Raw genomic sequence first — 21,533 nt, 5'->3', positions numbered from 1 at the left:
AAGTGCACTAAAAAAAAAAAAAAAAAAAAAAAAAAAAAAAGTCAAAAGAAATGCATAAAGCACAGCATGCATTGTGCTGACACAAAATTAAGACAGGGTTTGGAGAGGGATTACTTCAGTCAAGTCAAATTGTTATTGTAAAGATTAGTGAGTTGAATGCAATATCTAGGCCAAGTATACAGCCACCTAAACATTAAACATTAGCATCACTTTTTCTAGAACAGACTGTGCTACGGAATGAATGTATTTATAAAATACTGTACACTGCTTCCACGTGGGGTCAGCAGACGTAAACAAACAGCTAATTCAACTGTAGTTTAAAATATTTAAGTTCATTTGCTATATAGTATTTTGCATAACATGCCAGCTTGTCAGAACCATACCGTGCCTCTCACAGCTAGCGGGACCTGGTAGAGGATGCACATCATCTTATACAAATATTTTACAGTGGTCTGAGGAGTGTGCACAACATAATGAAGACCAGGAACAAAAATTCCCGTTATCGGAGGCTGCTAAATAACATGGAAATGGGAACATACTCAATCCTTACCACATGTGCTTCTTTATTGAATGTTACAGATTTATAAATGAATATAAAGCTGTCCTGTAACGTTCATTAATACAACCACATGCTACAACTATGCTGGGTTAAACACAGGTTACAGATAGGTTTACATGTGTTTTATGATACAGCATTGCCCAACATGTCACATGGCATAGCCTATAGATATAGCATGATGGATAACTGGATAATATTATCTTTAAAGAAATCAAACAGCCCAAACATCCAGGAAGATTAGACTGTACAGCTGCAGAAAAAAGAAACGTACTATCCAGTGATCTACCATAATGTTATCTATAGAAACCAGATTTTTAAAATACATTTGTAACATTCAGAAGAAACACATTTTGTGTTTTCACAAGTACAATCCCCCCATTTCATTATTCTGGTATAGGTATATATATATATATTTTTTTTTTAAAGGGGGAACTTTCAAAGTGCTAAATAATATCTGGCCCTGGAAGCTTCAATTTAAAGAAACGCCCAGTTCTATAAAGTGCCACACTCTGACTGCCCTCCTTTTGGCTTTCAGAAACACAAACCGGCCATGACAATTATTTTCTTACTTTCTAGCACTCCATTCAAATCTATCAGTTTCTAACTGTAAATATAAAATATGGCCATTTTTATAAAACATCCTTAACTCCTTTCCCAAAAGGAACAAGCAAGCAATTTAGAACAAATCATTACAGATCACAGTATATAAAAATTGGCACCTATGAAGCAGATGATTGAATAAGCTATCTCTTTCTTGAACCCTCTATGACTTTATTTATGTATGGTCTTCAGTGACTGGCTGCTCATGAGCTGCTTAATTCACAAGGCAGGTCATTCAGGTCCCTTCAGTCAGGAACATGGTGGGACAAATGAGCTGAACACAAGCTGTCCGTACAAGGCCACAGAATCAATGCCACATTGGTGTGCAGAGAGCCCAGAAATGGTAGGAGATGGGACTGGAAATAACATACACGCATGTGCACAGGAAGGAGATGGCTTATGAGATCTACACAGTTTGTGTCTTAAGTTGTTTACATTTGGCTTAGAGATTTCACACACTTCACCAAGGATGTTAGCACTTAATTTTCATGCAGAACAAAAGCTCAGGACTGTTAAGTGTTTCCTTTCCCAGGTCACTGTCTTTCTCTCAGGTGATCACAACAAACAAACACTCAGACTTGTCCTTTCTCTCTCTTGCTTCCAATGAGGTCCCAAGCCAGGCCCCACAGTGCTTGGTACCCTGCTCTATGGTCAAAGATGATGATTTCATTTCCTTGGATTCCCCTGTGGATTCCCTCAGAGTCTTTGCCTTTGAGAATGCTTGCTACTCAAAGTCATGAAAATGTTAGGGCACAACACCATCCAGCTAACCAACCGTATCTAATCTAAGGAACAGAAATGCTGAGACTTGGCCTTCCAGAGATTCACAGGGAAGTGGTCTACAAGTGTATCGTGCCTGTTCCCATTTGACTGATGATAAACATGGTCTCTGTCCTCATCAGTCACTGGAACCAGGGGATTTGTGAACCCCTTAAAGTTACACTGTAGCTTCACATGGATGTGAAGTTGGGGGGTAGGAGGGCTTGGGGTTTCCGTGAGGTTCTCACAGGGGTTCATGGTTTGAGGAAGCTCAGAGTTCAATGATTTACTCCCAGGTTCAACACATGTATGCTGGGAGGGAGATCAATGAGGACGGGTCTCTAGCCCAGTTATCAGTGAAGAGTTTGGGTGTTCGATGAAGAGGTTGGGTGTTACCTAAATACCCAGGATGAAAACCGATTCTTCATGTATGGTAGCTTGCTACTGTTTTCAGCTGAAAAGCTTGTTTCCTTAAAAAAAAATATTTAAAGGCTAGAGGTTTTGTGAGGGATTGACTTGATTCCACCAAATGAGATAGAGCTACAGTTAAAAGAACCAGGGAGTGTCTGGGGCCAGGGACATGAAATCATGTTTCTGTTTTCTCTCTCTCTACTTCCCGTCCTCCTCCTCCTCCTCCTCTTTTCCCCCTCACCACTGGGGATGGAACACAGGGCCATGAGTATGCTAAGCAAGTGCTGTGCCACTGAGCCCCATCCCTAGCTCAAAGAAAATTTCTTTTTACAATCTGTTCTTTCTTTCTTTCTTTCTTTCTTTCTTTCTTTCTTTCTTTCTTTCTTTCTTTCTTTCTTTCTTTCTTTCTTTCTTTCTTTCTTTCTTTCTTTCTTTCTTTCCTTCCTTCCTTCCTTCCTTCCTTCCTTTCTTTCTTTCTTTCTTTCTTTTTTTTTTTTGTGACAGGTCTCATGTAGTCCAGATTGGCCTTGAACTTGATATGTAGCAGAAACTGACTCTGAATTCCTCACCCTCCTGCCTCTTCTCTCCAAGTGCTGGAATCACAGGTGTGTATCACCACTACTCCTGGCTCCAAATCATTTTTTGTAAAGACTTGATTATTTTAAAATGTTCAATGATCCAAATAGGAACCCAAATGTTTGTGGTCAAGATTTCTTTACCCCACTTTCAATCCAGATTCTAATTTAGAAATTTAGATTCTAGAAAATTCTAGACTGTGTAATACAAACTGGCTTGGAATCACACATCTATTCAGATTGTATTTGGTGGCAATAGCTTCATGTCAGAGAAACCAGAGTGAAAGATGTCACAACAGTGGGTGCTTCAAACAGGAGGTGGCAGAGGGCAGGGGTGAGCCATTTCGACAGTTCTTGTTCAATGTAAGGAAAGAGTAAAATGACAGAGAGTTTCTGAAAATTATAATTTAACAGTAGGTCCAATAGCACAATGAGCTTTTCCCAGTGAAACTTCTTGGATATTAAAAAATAATCTTGGTTATATCTTCAGGTGACAGGAAGTCAAAGCCTCTTAAGAAATCTCTCTGTGTCTGTTTATTACTGCATATAAGCATGTGTCTGCGTAAATGGATGTATACATGAGCAGCATAAACTATAGAACTCTGTATATGGTATGTTTGCTTTCTATTTTGGCCTACTGTATCTTTTTTATAGAAACATATTCATGGTCTGCCTGCAACTGATGGCTTTGGGTTGATGTCAAGCTCCTAGTCAAGTCCAAGGTTATTTATGGTTTTTAAACTTCCTTAAAAAGTACTTTGGAGCTGGGTGGTGGTGGCACAAGCCTTTAATCCCAGCACTAGGGAGGCAGAGGCAGGCAGATCTCTGTGAGTTCAAGGCCAGCCTGGTCTACAAATTGAGCTGTTATACAGAGAAACCCTGTCTCAAAAACAAAGCAAAACAAAGTACTTTGGAACATTTCCATAAAAAAGATACCAGCCCTTGAAAAAATCCGATTAAATTTATGCTGAGCCCAGATTAGATGACTAAATTCTAGGTATGAAAATATCCACATAGAACCATGTGTTCAAATACAAAACGGTCACATGATGAGTGGTGTGGAAGTTTGGCAGTTGTATCTTGGAGGTGTTCGGAGGACATAGTGGAAACATGCAAATGATGAAGGTCACACAGCAGCATCACACACTATGAATGGTGAGACTATAACAATATCCCACGTGGCAACTTAATGTTAGTTCTTCCCACTGTTTTTTCTTAAAGTTCAATATTACATATTTGATGAGTGAATTCACTGATGACAGGTGAGATACAAAATAACTTAAAAATATAAAATTATCTAATTACATTCATCCTGAGCTTGCTTGACTATATACTTGATTGCCATGGTATATTATAAATCATATGACTTTTGCTGTTAGCATCAATTCTTCTTTCATTTCGATTGCAAGACAAAAAGAAAAAAAAAAGGCATTTCTGTTCCCTTATTTTCTTCTAAAGAGATAAACAGCTGTGGCACCAGAAGTGAATATATAAGAGACAGGTGAACTGTATATATGACTGTTACCTTGTTTTTCTTTATAATGACCAATTACAGAAGTGTTGGCATGAGAAGGATGTGGGACGTTAGGTAGAACTGCTTGCTGCCGGCTTATACTGAATAAAAAGGATGTTCTTCATCAGTCACCAGTGATGGAACCAATGTGAAAAGAAAACAGAATTGAAGTTTAGAATATCTCATCTTGTATGCTGGCTCTTTTATCTCATTTTGCAATTTAGCCCCGTCGCCTCAACTCTCGATAACAGGGCAGAAGTCCCATGATGCCTGCTGGCATGGAGTACGCTTGAGCCCATCAGAGCTCATGGCTTTCTGTGGTGCCTGGTTACACGCATTCATCTCTAAGCCCTTGCTGTTCTCTTCCCCCCTCCCTTCCCAACAAGTGTGAACATGCCTTAACACCCCATGTTTGGCCCTGGGCCAGATGGAATGCTTGCGTGACCTGTGGCCCAGAGGTTTACCTTCGAGTTAACATCTCCCCAGGCATTGTTTTGCTCAGCTAAGAGTGAAGCGGATATAATTCAAGGAAGGGGGAACAAGGTGGGCATGGGGAGAGTTTTAGTGCTGGATTCTCGAGCCTCCTGCAACACATGGTTAGAAGGTTTAGTTGTGCTTGCTTTCAAAGCTGTGAAAAGCTGACGTTCTAGACAGTCTCCTCATGGATAGGCTATCCCCTCGGCCCTCTGGCTTGGAGGACTTACTTCTCTGGAAGGGATTTCGTAAGCTTGAGGTGTTCCTCTGTCTATCAAGCTTGTCACTGATGGAGAAGCTCTTCTTGGTCTGTGCATATGGCACACTTGGCTCCTCCGCCGAGTAGCTGTTGGCGCGCTCTATCTTGGGAACTGTGATGTTGTTGGATAGGACTCTGTCTGCATTTTCAGCCTCCTGAGAGGAGATCGGATTGGCAGCTCTCCGGCCTCTGGCCTCATTCTCCTCACTGTCAGAGCTGGGATGGCTCAGCTCTGCTTCTCGCTCAGGGTGGCAACAAGATAAGTCCTCTACTTTGTCTCCGAGACCTCCAGGGAAGGTGGCTCTGTCGGCAATTGCTTGAGGGGCATTGACACATCTTGTGTCGATACAGTCCGTAATACTTGTGTATTCTGCTGTTTTCACGGGCACCCCAAAGTTGGCATAGTAACTCCTTGAAGGAGAAAACATAAAGCTATGGGATTTTACAATGGGGGCCTCTTCCAGAAGAAAGGGTGTGGCTGCTAGGTAGCGGCTACTCTTGGACCGCTCGATGGTGTGGTACATCGGAGGGTCTGTGTCCCAGGGGTTTTGGCATTCTGGGAGGTGGGTATAGTCTGAAGAAAAAGATCTAGTGTCCATAGAGGTGAGGTCTTCAAAATCAATGCTCCTGCTTGGAGGTCGGTCTGTAGGTGCAAGGGTTGCATAGGCACTACTTGAAGGGGCCGTGGAAGGTGCTAGAGCTGAAAAGCTTGGCTCACCCAGCCCAAGGATGTTCATGGAATTATCCAGAGGGTCTATATCACAGTGGAGCTCATCCATGGCAGAGACATAGATGTCTATGCACGACGATGGTCTTCTGGAGTCAGGAACAATGGTCAAGGTGTTTGCAGGGGCTGCAGGAGCTTTGGGTTCTTTTGCTACTGAGTGGGAGCTAGTAGCTCGGTGTAAGCTCAGGGACCTTTCTTTGAAAATGCTTTCCAACTTTTCTATACCACCTTTGTCTTTCACATTGACTGAATAGAAAGAATGGCTTCGCATACGGGGCATTAAGGTTGGAGAAGTTGGGGACATGGTCTCCTCACCTGCAGGGTCTATACTCTCTTGAAGTTTGAAGGTGTTCCCTTCCTGGCTGTTGAAGCTGCTCTGGCGGACGATGTAGGCTGCATCTGTGCAGTCTGAGGAGGTCCTTGAGCGGATCTTGTTGGACTCTGCCCGCTCCAGACCTGTCAGGCGCTCCAGGGCTGTGGCCATGCGCCCGATGAGGTCTTCCAGCTGTGCCAGCCGGATGTCCACAGTCTGGAGTGAAGCCTTCATGGAGTGTTCTCTCTCATTAACTTCCTCTAGCCTCATGGACATGTTCTCTACCCTGTATGGAGAAGGAGAGAATAAGAGTCACTTAGGTCAGTGTCCTCTGCTGGGGGGAGTTAGAGGATAAGGCTAGAAGACAGCAAAGCTGTACTCTTCTCCAAGAGTAAATCAGTGTGGGGGGGGTTACAGGTAAAGGGAGGGGCTGAAGTGGAGACAGTGGAGGGGTTATGGGTAAAGGGAGGGGCTGAAGGGGAGAGAGAATCACAGGATCTGACTACTTTTGTGCTGGAAGACATTTTGGAAATGATCTAATCCAGTGGTTTTCTTTAGTTTTAGTAGTATTTTTTAAAAGGAGCCTCTCTGTGTTGCACAGACTGGACTTATGCCCTGTGATGCTCCTACCTCAGCCTCCTGAACAGCTGGGATGGCAGACAAGCTCCACCACACCTGTTATAATTCAGAGGGTTTTAGTTTTCAGTTTGGCATGCCCTAGGTGCTGCTTCCTAGTAGTATTTTAGTGCTTGAAGAGTAATAAAGAGCAGAATAGTTATTCCCATGCTGTTCTTTGTGGAGCCCAGTGTATAGAGGGTTGATATCTGAAGGGACTAATGATGCTGTTTGTCATGACTGTATGTGATCACTGGTCTAAGAGCTGAGAAACGCCCGTGTGCCATAATCTGAATGGTGGGGCCTCTTTGTCTACTTTGTCTACTTTGTCTACTTTGTCTACTGCCCTTCAGGCTTAGAGTCCTACACCACAGAGAAAAGGAGCAAGTGAGAGTCAGAAGGACCGGGAATCCAGAGAGAGTGAAAAGATGCTGGGGTCTAGGAGAAGAGGCTCTTTAGGTACACTAGGAAAGTTCTGATGGAACTCCTAAAAGCAGAGCATCACAGACTAAAAATAGAGCTAGAGCTGGAAGCCAGCTACAAAGGGACTGAAAAAAATATGCATACACACACACACACACACACACATTCAGGGTCTCATATACATACATATATACATACATACATACATACATACATACATACATACATACATACATATAGGGTCTCTCTCAGTAGCCCTGGCTGTCTTGGAACTTGCTATGTAGATCAGGCTGACCTTGAACTCACAAATGTCTGCTTGCTTCTGCCTCCTGAGTGCTGGGATTAAAGGCATGTCACACCTTACCCAGCTCAAGAGCTATTTTTAACCAATTCTTACCACTTCTCTGCACGCCTATGTTGCTGGTATGTTAAATCTTGTAGAAAACAGGAAGGGCCAGTGTTAATCCATTTTCACTCATTATTCTGGGTGTGATTAACCATCTAACCACCCAATAGCCTAATGATGAGGACATGGACCTAACTGCAAGGAGCTTAAAATCTAAAAAGGACCTTGAGTCAAATTTACTGTTTGGTCTATAACTAGACAGCTTCCTTTAAATTTACTCTTTTTTTTCTTGAGAAGTTTGGGACCAATCAGCAAATAAAGGCACTTGCCACCAAGTCTGCTGATCTGTGTTTTGTCCCTAGAAGTACATGGTAGAAGAGAGAACCCACTCCTGCAAGTTGTCCTTTGATCTCCACATACACATGCACACAAAGAGCCCACCAAGAGTTTTCAGTCATGATTGCAGCCACTCAGCGCTGATGATGGTCGGATAGCTTAAGCAACAGAATGCAGACACAGGTGATAAGAATTTATGCATCAATAGAAATCCCCAAGGAGATAGACACATACAGCGACTAAGTTAAAGAAAGAAGGTCATTGTGAAAATCATGATGTTATATGGAAAGAAACGTGTCTTTAGCTTTCCATTCCTCACATCTCCAGATGGAGAGCGGTTCATTTCAGATTAACTCAGAAGATGATGACAACAGGGTACAGGGAAGAGGAGAGGTGGCACATGCCCACAACAAGGGAATAAGCTCTTAGTCCTTCTGATTTCAAACCCCTGCACCCAGGTTGTATAACACAAAAGTGCAGTTACATGTTCTCTCTGCTATATGGACTGTGTACAGTCAGTCGTGAAATGCAACACAAAGCAGCTCTACTGATGAGTCTATGCACAGACACACGTGTGCAGACCTTTCTTCCCAGCTTTCTCTGCCTCTGTTAAGAGGCTGTGGATAAGGCAGGTGAAATGATCTGCGACTCCACTCAGAATGGACATATCCTGGAGGGTACTGAGGCAGCCAATACGGATGACCTGGTCTCTTGGTGGGTCCCCAATGCACTGCGAGGCATTTCTGTTGTGCTTACAAACCATTCCATTGTTGGAAGAGACTAGTTTTTGATTTTCTTAGTAATGCCAAAAACCCAATGATAACCACAGTAAAACTCCCAAACAGAAGCAGAATAAGGACTGGGCTTGTTGTCCTGGGCTTGCTCAGGAGTCCATGCTGGTTCTTAAGGCCTGGTCTTCCTATCACCCCTGAACCAGGATGGCAGGCTTCTGCATTCCTGGTACCTGCTCCCTCCCTCACACCCTGAGAAGCCACCCTGGCAGGTCAGGGAATGGAGTAGTCCTTCAGGGTTTGCTGACATGGAGTGAGAGAGTCTGGTTCCTTTCCAGAAGGAGTTGTTGACATGGTCACAGTATCTGCATGTGTGCTGGCATCTGGCCCTCTTCATCCTGGTTCCTCAGAGAGGCAAAACCTTCCTGGCATCTTAATATGCCTTTCCCTTCCTGCCTTTCTTGCCTCCTAGGCCTATGGTTTTTCTGAATTCAAAAAGCATTTCAAAGGCCCAAAGACATATGCTAAGGAAATGTGTCTCATCTATGGTAATATTCCCACATGGCACAATTTTCTGGAAGCACACGGCTGTATGTCCATTCATAAACAGCTTTCCAAGGCCTCAGAATGAGAGAGAATTTAGGAATTTCAGCTCCTTCCTCTGTTTGCCAGAGAATTACTTTACAGCATATCATAAATCTCTCTATTTTGTAGTGGCAGATGTGTGTAAAATCTGTGCACAGCTTTAAATCTTATTAATATTGGCTTGGTACCTGTGGATACAACCGCTCATTGGCATATGTGATTATACCTATGCATGTAGTCTGCATTCTTTAAAGAAAGAGCAAGGGACAAAAAATTTGCAATTTATGTGATTTCTACATAGTTAATAAAGAATCTTTGATGTGGGTACACAAAGTGGCATTTCATGAAAATTAGAAATGTGTCTTTTAAATCTTTGAAGTCCCATTCACACTGACTGCAGTTACCAATCTATTATGTCTTCTACACTATTTACCATGTGCTTTCTCTGTCTTTAGAGTATAAACAGTTAAAGTGTGGTCACACCAGTTCTTTGTGACACTCTCTGAGTGTTCTTTTGGAAGCTAGTCCCAAATGCTGGGTTATGAACATACCAGCTTGGAATGGTGGTTTCATTAGTCTATAGTAACATAAGAGACACAAAACAAGAGTATTTGCCTAGATCTAGAACTGTTAGATATCAAAAATTCTGTCGTGTGTGTGTGTGTGTGTGTGTGTGTGTGTGTGTGTGTGTGTGTGTTGTACCTTATTGGGGCAGAGTCTCTCTGTGAACCTGGAGCTTGCGTTTTTTTTTTTTTTTTTTTTTTTTTTTTTTTTTTTTTTTAAGTTAAGCAAGCCATAGTGATCCTACTGTCTCTACCCCTGACAGCACCATGGTTACTGTGTGCATGGGCCATGCCTGCTTTGTGATGTGGGTGCTGCCACCTGAGCCCAGGATGTTTGTTCAGGAGATTTTCATATAGATCCCTTGGCTCTCAAAGCCATCTGGTAAGTGACAAATGAATCTGGATACAAAATTTTGTGTTTACTTCTTTGTTTTTAATCTTGTTCTATAAAAAGAAAACAACAAAAACAATTCTTGGAAAAATACCAATCATTATTCCTGTTGATTGACAGAACCCTTGCTCTTGCTTATCTAGAAGGCATGGAACACCCACATAGGCAAACATGGGGATATTCTCTTCTGGATAAGTGTACTCAATAGTCCATGGTACAAAACATGAACATATTGAAGAGCCTCAGTTGGAGCTGGGTCTTCCTTGCTTTATGTCTGGGAGAGAACTTTTCAGTTTCTGGTCCAAGACAGATCTATCCTAGACTCACCAATGCCCCCTGTCCAGGTGGAAGCTTTCACTGTCTCCTGGAAAAGCCCAGGATCTTTAAGTCTGTGACTTGGATCTATAGACTGATCAGGCAACAAACTGCTCCTTCAGAAGGTCCATGTTTTCTTGGGCAGTAAAGGTAAGTAGAAGAGGTCTGTGTTTTGGAGATGTGTGAACAAATTCATCTGGTAACATGGACAGTGGTAGGAAGCATCTATATGAGGCAGGGCCAGGGACACACCTTTCTGATGTCACCCGTATCCTCTCGTCATTGGATGAGTTGAAGCGATCATCCTTCTCTCTGAAATATTCCTCTATGCACTGCTCTTCAAAATCGTGTACTTTCTTGAGCTCATCATCAGTTATGAAGAGTTCTGGGGGGGCGGGGGAGAGAAAAGAGCCGTGAGACAGAGCAGGGACCACAGCGACATCTGGTCTGTGGCCTAATGACGATTTTAAAGAAATGCAGGCTGGGGAAAGTCTACCAGATTCTATTGTGAGTTCCAGACAGAACCCAAATCTAATTAGGCCACTTGAAACACAGGCTCCTTCCTGAGCCGCAGAGTTGCTGTGGTCTCTGGAAGCCACCTGGGTATACCTGGGTACCACAGGAGCTGGGCTTAATTAAGGAAGCAACGGGTTGGAGAACATAAGGAAAACAAGGGAAAGAAAGCAGTTGGGAACATGGATGCTTCTTGAAGGCTCCAAATTTCCTGGGCTGAGTAGTGTGACATACCAACATTACTGATTAGTAACCTTTTGCGACCCCATTCTCTCTCTCCTATTTTTTTTTCTACTACAGAGGCAAGAAAGCCAAATACACATGTGTCTAGTCACCCTTGAAATTATTAGCAAGACTCAGTTTTTGACCAAGAAACAAAAGAAGTCTACTGCAGGGAGGGAGGGTATGTTGGGAAGAGATTTTGCTCCTTAATTAAAACCAAAACCAAAACCAAAACCAAACCAACCAACAAAACCAAAACCCAAACCAGACATGGTTGCTCTTTTTATACTTCCTTTCTTTTCCTTAACTTCAACAGAAACATTTGATGACTGAGGCTCAGCAACTATTCTGTGACCTTGAAAACAAAATCACACAAAAGGAAAGCTGAGCCGAAAACTAGGAGTTTGGGTCTTTTGGGGTCTTTGTCCTCAGTGAGCCGTGGCTGAGTTTTGGATCCTTTCCTTATTCTCTGTTACGTAAGAAAAAGAAGCCTTCATTATTTGTGCTGTTGTTACTCTGGTTTTCTAACAGAAGGCAAATGTCGCCATCAATGCCACCGCAACACAAGAAGTCTGGTGGGACTGTGAACCATTGCATGGTTTTTGGAACAGGGTTAGGGCTCTGGTCCTTTCTCAAATCAGGAAGTCTTTCTCATCCTGGGCCCTTGAGATGCTGCAGAGATGGGGGCTGAATATCAGCTTGGTGGACCCTTGTTGCCCTACATCCTTCTTACTTGCCTAGAAACATCAGTTAGAACTTTCCAGGGTTGTAAAACATGGCTGGAAAAGCTGCCAGGACTGTAGAAAATACAAGAAGTCAGGCTGTACTTGTCAAAAATGGCAGGTTCTTAAGGTGTGGGACAGCTATGCCAGGTCGGGACACCTGAGATGTGGTCATGAAACCACACAGAGTCATGAACATTAGGGTCAAGAAGGAGAGAGGCCATGTCTAGACTCCAATGTCAAAGACCCATGCTACCCTCTGCTAGGGATGTTTCTAAGATCCAAAGGAGTAGACCCAGTACTTACTTGGTACCTTTCAAGTGCCTTATTTGATCTCTCTCTCTCTCTCTCTCTCTCTCTCTCTCTTACAGACACTACTGCTTGCTTTGTGCCTGGCATTTATGTGCATGCTCTAGCTCCAGATTCAGGGTCTCATGCTTGTATAAAAAGCACTTTACTGACGGAGCCAAACCCCAAGCCCTATGCTACTCTTTTTTAAAAATATAAAGTATTCTTTTAAAAAGCCTATTACCATGTCAGATTTCACCATCTAACTCTTAAGTTTACTCTTTCCGAGTCTCTGCAAGAACTTGGCAGTGCTCTGGGATCTTTTAATGACAGCTATAGACTGATGGGGGAGAACTTCATTCTTCCCTGAAGGGTAGACACATGCAGGGCCTGCCTCTCTGCTCTTCACTCCTCTTACCCTGTCACGTTTTCAAGATCTTCCTTCTGGGAAGGAGTGCTCTGAGAAGTCTGTCACCTGCTCCTTCCTGCTACCTGTCCAGAGACCGGGTGATACATCCAATGCTACTCTGGCTGAAAATGAGAAAACCATGTAGATGGATGGTACCTGCCTTTAATCTCAGAACTTGGGAAGATACAGTGAATTGCTATAAGTGTGGTGCCAGCCTGATTTATATAGTGAGATGCATGGCAGCCAGGGCTATGTAGTGAGACCATGTCTCACAAACAAAACACAAAAACAAATCACATATGTTCTAGAGTTTGGTGGGGGCTTCTCAGTGTCCTTGGACCTATGAACTGGGCTCTGAAGAGGAAATAGGTCTCTGGACTGCCACACCTGAGTCTGAACAAGAAATATCCCACTCAGGCTCATGTGTTTGAATAGCTGGTCCTGAGAGGATGGTTATGTTCCAGGGTCTGTGAGGTCTTTCTCAGTTGTTGTGGATGTGTCTTTAAGGATCACAGCCTGGCCAGAGTTTCTATTGAGTTTCTCCTGCTCTCTCATCTCCCAAAGGCATGAGGAGCTGCGTATCCCTCATACTCCTGCCTCTATACCCATCATTGCCAGACCTTCCTTCCCATAATACACCAGGTCTCTCCAAACTATGGAATATGAAAAGTAGCTCTCCTTTAAGTTTCTATTCTTAGGCATTTGGTCACAATGACGATAAAAATAACTCACACAGGCCCCGTCATGTACTGTATTTCCAGCCATCTTGTGCTCTCTAGCTAAGCAAAGGTTTCTACTACAGATGCTCGTGCTTTGTGGAAACTGGCTTGGAACCCTGAGTTGACCCCCAGTGTAATCTTCTTTATTATTAATTAATTAATTGTACATTCTGACTGGAGTTTCCCCTCCCTTCTTCCCTCCCATTCCCATCCCTCAGTGCAATATTCTTACAGCATGCCTTGCCTAGGATTTGACCATGCTGGCATGATTGAGTACAAAATATCAGGCACCCTAGCTTACTGTTGGCCTAAACTTATATTTTGGAGGGGAATGGTAATGGAATTGCCAGGTCTTTCCAACTGTCTGACTTGAATATCTAGAAAGAACCTGGGCATTGCTTTGTTAGGGAGATCACTAAGAGCTTTAGGCTTAGAGAATCAGTTGACTAAGGGGCTCTGGTTTTAAAACCATGGGTGTATTGTTATCCCATGGATGGAGACAGACCCCTATCAACCCAGAGACTCTTGCTTGTGGATTTAATGTAGATGTAGACTTGACACATTTGGAAAAAGCACAGTAGATTGTCTTTAAGTCATTGCATTTCAGTGGCTCCTGAGAGCTGGTGCCCAGGGGCATTTAGGAGCCTACAGGAGCCACTGGTACTTAATGTGCAGAGATGGATACATTAAGTCTCCTGCCATGTGTCACACATTCTTACACAGTGAGGAACTCTTCCAGCCCAATGCTATCCAAACTTCCCTTCAGAAACACCAGGCTAGAAGGTGGGTGGTGGGTGGTGGGTGATGGAATCTTTTGAAAACAAGGTTCACTCTCCACAAAATCATATAGGTACAATGCTGAAGGCTTAGAAAACATTTAAGATCTGTAATAGCAATCGTCCCAGAACTGAGCATTGAAGAATAAAATTCAGGCCATACTGTTTAAAATGATATCTACTATGGCACTTGGGGCATATTAATGTGGCTGCTTTGTGGTGGGATCTTTGGAAAGTAAGAAGTGTATGAGGGTGGCAAACGCGCTCTGTTGGAGAGCGTTTTTTTCTCTTAGTAGGAAGTGGCTAAGAATTCTGGCTTCAGCCTGTGCTATGCTGTCTCCTTTCTACCATGTATCTCATCCAGCAGGTCCCCTTCCTTTTCCCCAGATATGCAGGAGGCAGGAGGAATGAAGCCGGAGAACCAGGGAAGGCATGGGTCCCCCCACCCCCCGACTGCCTATGGGAATTGCTGGGGGGCTTCCAGCTGCAGGTGCCAGCTTGCTGCTCACTCAGGCCATAGTCTCTTTCATCCGGGTCACTCTCGTGTTTCCTCCATCGGCAACACACATGTTGGAATATCATCGTCATGTGGCTGAAGATGATGAGCGGTGGGGGCAGAACTGGCCTCTCGTGGAAAGTCATGATGAGTTGGTACCTCTGAAATTTCCATACTTGGTTGGATATCGACTTTACCTCAAAAAATGTATTGCTGAAACAGACCAGAGAGTCACACAACAAAAAATAAATCATTACTTTTTTGAAATACCGGCTCCCTCCATCCATGCTGCCCATCCATCCACCTGCATGCCTAAAGAAGTGGCCACTCACTTGAAGACAGCAATAAGGAGGTTGACCAGAAGGATGTTTGCCACCAAGAGGTAGCAGGCCATGATGGCTGGCACAATCCATGCTCCTGTCTTGCATGGGGGTAGCTGGATTGTCTTGCCATCCTCTCGGGTCTCATTCTGTCCACAGGGAGCTAGAGGAAGTGACAGTTAAAAAATGAGAAACCATGGCAATTTGATTTAAATGAGAGAGAGAGAGAGAGAGAGAGAGAGAGAGAGAGAGAGAGAGAGAGAGAGAGATTGAGAGATTTAAATGAGGTGTTTAAATGGAAGGAAAATACAGCCACCTCAAACAGCAAAAAGTTTCAAAAAAGCAAAATAGGAAAATGAAAGCTTCATGAATATTCAAAGGGCCACCACTCTTGAGGAGAGGCGGTTCCACCTGCGTCCCCAATCTGTCATCAGACTGCAAGAGCTATCTAGAGCCACCTGCTTGGTCCCTCAGTCCCTTGGCCCCTGGCAGTGGTAAGAGGGCATTTGGTGTTCCTAAAATGCTTGGTGAGGGCTTCTGGAGGAGCCAGGGCCAGAATCCTACCTCCTGGCAAGTTACTTTCAAAATGTGCTGTAGAGGCCTCCAGCGGACAGCTTGGAGCCAAGCATGGCAGGCTATTGATTGGAAATTAACACCAGGGCAACTGTTAATTGCTGGGAGAAACAACCCTCCGCCTCAGCCAATGATTTGCTGTCTCAGTACAGAAGGAACAGTCCAGGGCGGCACCCTGGGAAGCACCTAGAGAGCTTGTCACTTGGTGCCTCTGATGGATGAGGAAGGAGGATAATAGGGAATACGGTAGCAGGGAGGGACCACAGAGCCCACAGCCACTTGTCTTTAAAAAGCCAACCAACCACATTTTCATTCCAAGTATGTGCATTTCAGGGACAAGACATAAACCTAACTGTAGTTACTAAATGGCAAAGGCATGGGGAGCGGTGTTCAGGGAGATGTTGTGGTGGGAATGAGGAGGAAGGCGATGTGTGGGATTGGGTGAGCAGAAGTAATGTGCTAACGAGGCCAGCTTGGAGTTTCCAGGTAAGTGGGGCAGGGGGAGTCCTCAATAATGCTTTATAGCCACGCAGAGTGTGGCTCATAGAGCCTGTCTTTCTTACTGTTCTATGGCTGTGAAGAGACACAGTGACTAAGGTGCCTTATAAACAAAAGCATTTTTTTGGGGGGGGCTTGCTTACAGTTTCAGAGGGTTAGTCCGTGGGGAGCATGGCCACAGGCAGGCAGGCGTAGCCTGGAGCAGTAGCTAAGAGCTGACATCTGATTCACAGACAGCAGGCAGAGAAAAAGAGCGGTGAGACGGGGCCTGGGGTGGGCTTTTGAAACCTCAAAGCCCACCTCTGGTGACACATCTCCTCCAACAGGGCCACACCTCCTAACCCTTTCCAAACACTCCAATAATGAGCCTATGGGGGCCAGTCTCATTCCAACCACCACAGAGCCCAACTTGCTTGTCGGTACTAAGGGTGAGTGACGTTGCTCTTCCTGTCCAGCTGCTTTACTTTGGCCTTTCAGCAGGGTAACCTTATGTCTGTTAGCAGTGGGTAGGAGCACCTCAGGAGGCCTCAGCTGCTCCTGTAGGCCGCTGCTGAGGAACTGGCAGGAGGGTTGGCATGGGGACTCTCCAAGGCTTGAGCAGTACAGCATATAGGCCCATTCTTCTCCAGAACTCCTTCTGCCAGGGACTGCACTCTGCAGGTTCTCAGCTCTCAATACCCAGGGGTCACCTGGCAGCTAGAAACACCACTAACACCCAGCTCTCACCCAGAATTGAACCAGAAGTCCCCTGGGGTCATAGGTATGACCTTCCTTGTCATTTGCTACAGAGGTCGAGTAACTGAGCCTTTAGTTAGGCTGGAAAAGTCACATGATTTTTTTTTTTTTAAATTAAAACACACATTTGCAGCAGCCAGCAAGGGTTTTATTAGCACTGGGCCAACAAGACCCGGATTTTATGACCACGATAAGCTGGCCAAAGCATCCCTTTGGCTCTATATGCCAGATAACTGGATGTGGGAATGGGGTGTTTTCTAGAAGGCAGAATCTTGTTATTGACATTTGTAGTACTGACCACCCAAGACATCTCTGTAAGAAAGAGTGTCTTGGAAGAAAATTCACCAGCAGGTGATGTCCAAATTCTGCAGGCAGCTCTCCAGGGCTATCTTTTCTCACTTCTCCCTGTGGGCACAACCTGGGCCAAGTTTCTTGTCATTCTGAGAAATCTAGTCTTCCTCTCACTTCCTGATTTTGAGCCACATTGTTTCTGTCATTTCCATAAGACCTGTTGACAACTTGGTCCCACTCCCAAATTTCACCCAGGGTGTATCTGTTCTCTTTAGTGTGTGCCTAGCCTCCCATTTTCTACCCCTCCAGCCAGGCTTGGGCTGGCCATATCCTTAGGCTCCTAACTCCCACTGTGTGTCTCAGGGCTCTCACACTGCTGTTACTGCCTAGTTACTTGTCTGTACTGTACACAAGATTTACAATGGGACATTGCTCTTCAAGGTTACCCTCCTCTTGGCTCAACAGTACACCTAGCATGTTCATATGCCGTCCAAAATACTCAGTGTTTGTTGACTGAGTGAAGAAATCTCTTGAGCATCTGTGCTTGAACTGCTGTAGTCCTACTAGGTTGGTTCAGTTAGGCAACATAAATGTCAGGCCAGTCTGAGGAGCATCATCTAGATTCTGCAGGAAGAAGTGCAGTGTAAATGAGTTAGATGTTCCCTGTGACAATGATAATGATAATAAAAGTGAATCATTAAGAGGCAGCCTTTATTTGGTAATATCATCAAAGAAGCTGTAAGCGTTATAAGGCAGCAGTTGGTGCAAAGCATTGCTCCACAAGGGCTTCTAATGACACCCTTGCTCTGGGACTAGAAAGTGCAATAACTCAAATACACAGATGTCTGCGACTAATGGAGACAGACAGAGTGCCTTCTAGACCTGACAAGCAGCAGTTATTAGGAAGGATGGTAAGTTATTTTGATGGTCCTATGATACCTGCAAGTTGCTGGGAATACCCCCAAGCATTTGCCCCAATACAGCATATAGATGGAAGTTTAGGGGTATGTGGGCTGGCTACTGTCCCTGTATCTCCCTCTTTCTTTTCTCACTTTGCACTTGGATCCTTTTTCTCCCAATACTTCTGCAGTGTGAATTAGTCACCACCAGTTACCAAGTGGCATGTTCTCACAAGTCTGTAGAGTCCCTGTAGTAGATGTTTGTAGATTCTAGCTCTCCCACATCCACTGCCCTTTCCTTGAATAAGAGCATCCTGTTTACTACTGTGGACATGATTTTTTTTTTAAATTAAAACACACATTTGCAGCAGCCAGCAAGGGTTTTATTAGCATTGGGCTACCATGATCCTGATTTTATGACCAGGATAAGATGGCCAAAGCACTCCCTTTGGCTCTATATGCCAGATAATTTGCTCTCCCCGACCCCTCATTTACAACAAAATGTAAGGCTACTAAGTAGAAAGGGCCTGGCTGAGAGGGACATCATAAAGAACAGAAGTTGAGGGCCAACTAAGACATGTAAGAAACCAGCCCTCTCCAGTTACATGAACCATGTGAGTCTATTTTTTCCAAAGCCAGTTTTAATTGGGTCGTTATCACTTGCAATGAAGACTCATGACAGGAGGTAGGCATGGTGGTGCATCACTGTAATCCTAGCACTAGGGAGGCTGACACAGGAGGATACTTGTGCGCTAGAGCCTCACAGATACCGTAAAACACTGGTGGAGGTGGGGGGGGGAGCTGCAGGGGCACCAGCTGATATAATTACCCTCCCTCCCTCCCTGTCCACAGTCAGTAAAACACGATGTTTATATTTAGAGCTTTGGACTAGTATAGAAAAATTGAGAGTGGTACTCAGTGACACAGCATCTGACCTGATGCTGAGGCTGAACCAGTGTCTAAGTTTTAGGAGCCAAAGCAGAACTTCGACTGCTCTCCTCCTTCCCCAAAGAAAACCATGTAAAGGGTCTCCTCCAATAAAGCTGAACTTTTATCCAACTGTGGCCTCAGAAACTGGCAATATGGACTATTGCAAAATCAGGGAGGTAGCTACAAGTCTGAAGAGCTGGCCAAATACTTGGACATAGCCCCCAATGCTCAGAGCAAAGAACGTGAGCTCTAGGAGTGGCACCATAGGCAGGTGTGAGCACAGAGGCGGAATTTGGCTAAAGCTGTTGAATCTGCACAGTTATAGCCAAATTTGAAGGGGCCCCTGTGCTTTGACTATGTGGGTCACACTGACACATCACAGGGAAGAGACTGAAAGTGCCAGTTTCCGCTAATGATGCATTCATAGGTAGAAATGGACAATTGGGCTTTGGAACACACTGATGGGCTAGTCACAATCTGGCAAGAGTGTGTGGGTGATGGATGAGAAAAGCAACTCCCGTATGTGGTGGAACAGCATCCCAGTGGTTGGAACTGTCCCCTTCCCCAAAAACCTTTATAGTAACAAGGGGGACTGAGCACAGAGCTTATGATAAGAACACTTAACTAGCATGAATAGGAACTTGGGTTCAGTTCCCATCACTGAAATAGGTAGAACCTAATCTGAAATAAGGGTCAACAGCATCCTTCTTAGACTATAAGCCCTGAGATCAGAATTTTTGTCTCTCTTGGTCACCAAGCTGAAGAACACAGTCTCCTGAGCACTACCTGACACATACAGGTGTTGAACAGAGAGACACAGCTAAATACGGTGATACTAGACATCCGGGTCAGTGTCATACATTTTTCTAAGTGCACACTGATGTCTATTACCAGGTCAGAGCCTAAGTATCAGTCGTATTTGCTCCTAGGTCTCATCAAGTACTATCATAACCTGCTAGTATGCTCTTGTGACAGCAAAAAAACTAACGAGTAAAAAAAATAGAATTTTCCTCCCAAAGTCTTTGTCCAGAACAATAGAAGATCTTATTCTATATGCTGTTATATAACCCTCCAGAGCAAACCAGCCTTCCTACCTCATGGCAGACATTGCTAATTAATCCTTTTATTCTCTCTCTTTCAGCCAATATGTTACTTTGGAATCATTCTCTAGATAAAACTCTTGGAAGTATGGCAAATAAACTATTATTCACACAAGGCACAGGACCATCCTTAGCCCTTTGTAAAATGGGAATGCAAAGGTTGGGATGAAAGATATTCCCTGTCTCTTTTAAGGCTCCCACTCAGGTTCCCCAAGCTTAGACCTATATTCCAGCTGCCCAGGAACCTGAAGTGCCAGACTCAGACAGTCTTCCTATTCTAGACATTTCCGATGTCTGACATGGACTACTTCCCATACATCACAGGCCCTGAGGACTTGACCCTGCACCCTGCCAATTAAAAAGGGCAGCTTTATAAGTGGATGATTCTTCAGAAAATATTAACCTCAGTTCTTTCACCATCTGAGAAAGTCCAGACGGTAGACCTGAAGTAAGCATCTTTGGAAGGGATGGTCTGTGCCAGCCTCCACCAGACACTTTACATGGTTCTTCCTCCCAGCTCTGAAAGAAATATGTTCTTCTTAGCCAGGTGTGGTGGTACACACCTGTCATGCCAGTACTCAGGAGGTAGAGCAGGAGGATTAGGAGTTCATGGGCAGACTTGGCTGTATCATGGGATCCTATCTCAAAAACTAGAAAGAGAAACAGAAATAGAAGTATCCTTGCTTGACACTTGAGGGGCAAAACGTCTTCCTCAAGGTTGTACAGTTAACAAGAGAGAATGCTACAGATGTTCTCTTTACCCAAGACCTGCTGCGTTCCTGCCGCATGGATGGCAATTTGAACTGATGATGTAACCACGAATGTAGGAGAAATGGGCACAACCTCTCTTTGATCTCTGACCTAGGTACACCCCACTCTTTCTCATGTAGCCTGGCCAGTGTGCTAACACGAGTGCCCAACTGCTGCATGCTTAAACGCAAGGTCTTGAGCCTGAGGTACGATCTTTCTCAAATTTTGATAGGATAGAAGGCCAGACAGCTTCAAAACCTTTGTCGATGTCTCAGAAGAATTCAGGAAGAACAATGAAGTCATCCATACAAGCCGGGGGATCAGAGTGTCTTTTGTCAGTGCCTCTGAAGAGGGGACAACACAAACATGAGGGGAGTCTCTTGATTACAGACAAACGAGGCATTTTATAGACACCTGGTCTTTTTCTTGTTCTTTCATATATATATTATAACTAGCCCAAACTGTTCATATGAATGGACAGCTGAATGGACTCTTTCAAGGTCAGCGCACAGAGAAGGAGGGTAGGTTCATAAATAGGAGAAGGGACTGATATCTCCCGAGTTTTAGATACTTCCCTTTTGTTTTTCTCTCCTCCTATAATATGCAGGGAAAGAAAATGCTTACTAATTTAATATGCACACCACACTGTTCCCTCAAAATCAGAAATATTTAAGACTGACCAATGTTTGAAGTGACTGACATTACTCTCAAAGATAAGATAAGATAAGGAGAGATATTTCTTTCTTTCTTTTCTTGTTTTTTTTTTTTTTTTTTTTTTTTTTTTTTGAGACAGAGTT

At 44.0% G+C, this 21,533-nt stretch overlaps 1 protein-coding gene and 1 long non-coding RNA gene across 24 annotated transcripts in view; one reads left to right on the top strand and one right to left on the bottom strand.

The window, feature by feature from the left end:
• Window positions 1-21,533, top strand: part of LOC102914763 (uncharacterized) — a 119,935-nt gene that overhangs the window by 62,772 nt on the left and 35,630 nt on the right. For 3 of the 5 annotated variants that reach the window (XR_013047862.1, XR_013047857.1, XR_013047860.1), the window contains 2 exons: window positions 2,834-2,934; window positions 10,053-10,171. The exons of 1 other annotated variant lie outside the window; for it this stretch is intronic. This is a non-coding gene — a long non-coding RNA (uncharacterized LOC102914763). The remainder of the gene's footprint in view (window positions 1-2,833; window positions 2,935-10,052; window positions 10,172-21,533) is intronic. One more of the 5 variants, XR_013047858.1, reaches the window with a different exon arrangement.
• Trpm3 (transient receptor potential cation channel subfamily M member 3) overlaps window positions 544-21,533 on the bottom strand; it is an 848,188-nt gene continuing 827,198 nt past the window's right edge. For 17 of the 19 annotated variants that reach the window (XM_006985391.3, XM_006985386.3, XM_006985390.3 and 14 more), the window contains 4 exons: window positions 14,973-15,123; window positions 14,654-14,853; window positions 10,748-10,880; window positions 544-6,476 (listed from right to left, as the gene is read on the bottom strand). In XM_006985391.3, coding sequence (XP_006985453.1) covers window positions 5,024-6,476; window positions 10,748-10,880; window positions 14,654-14,853; window positions 14,973-15,123 — 1,937 coding nt within the window. In that variant the 3' untranslated portion in view covers window positions 544-5,023. The remainder of the gene's footprint in view (window positions 6,477-10,747; window positions 10,881-14,653; window positions 14,854-14,972; window positions 15,124-21,533) is intronic. The other 2 variants (XM_042261850.2, XM_006985401.4) reach the window with 2 other exon arrangements.

Source organism: Peromyscus maniculatus, chromosome 1 (assembly GCF_049852395.1).
Source record: "Peromyscus maniculatus bairdii isolate BWxNUB_F1_BW_parent chromosome 1, HU_Pman_BW_mat_3.1, whole genome shotgun sequence".
Classification (NCBI taxonomy): Eukaryota; Metazoa; Chordata; class Mammalia; order Rodentia; family Cricetidae; genus Peromyscus; species Peromyscus maniculatus.
The sequence above is the reverse complement of the archived record's forward strand: the minus strand, read 5'-3'. Positions and strand labels throughout refer to the sequence as shown.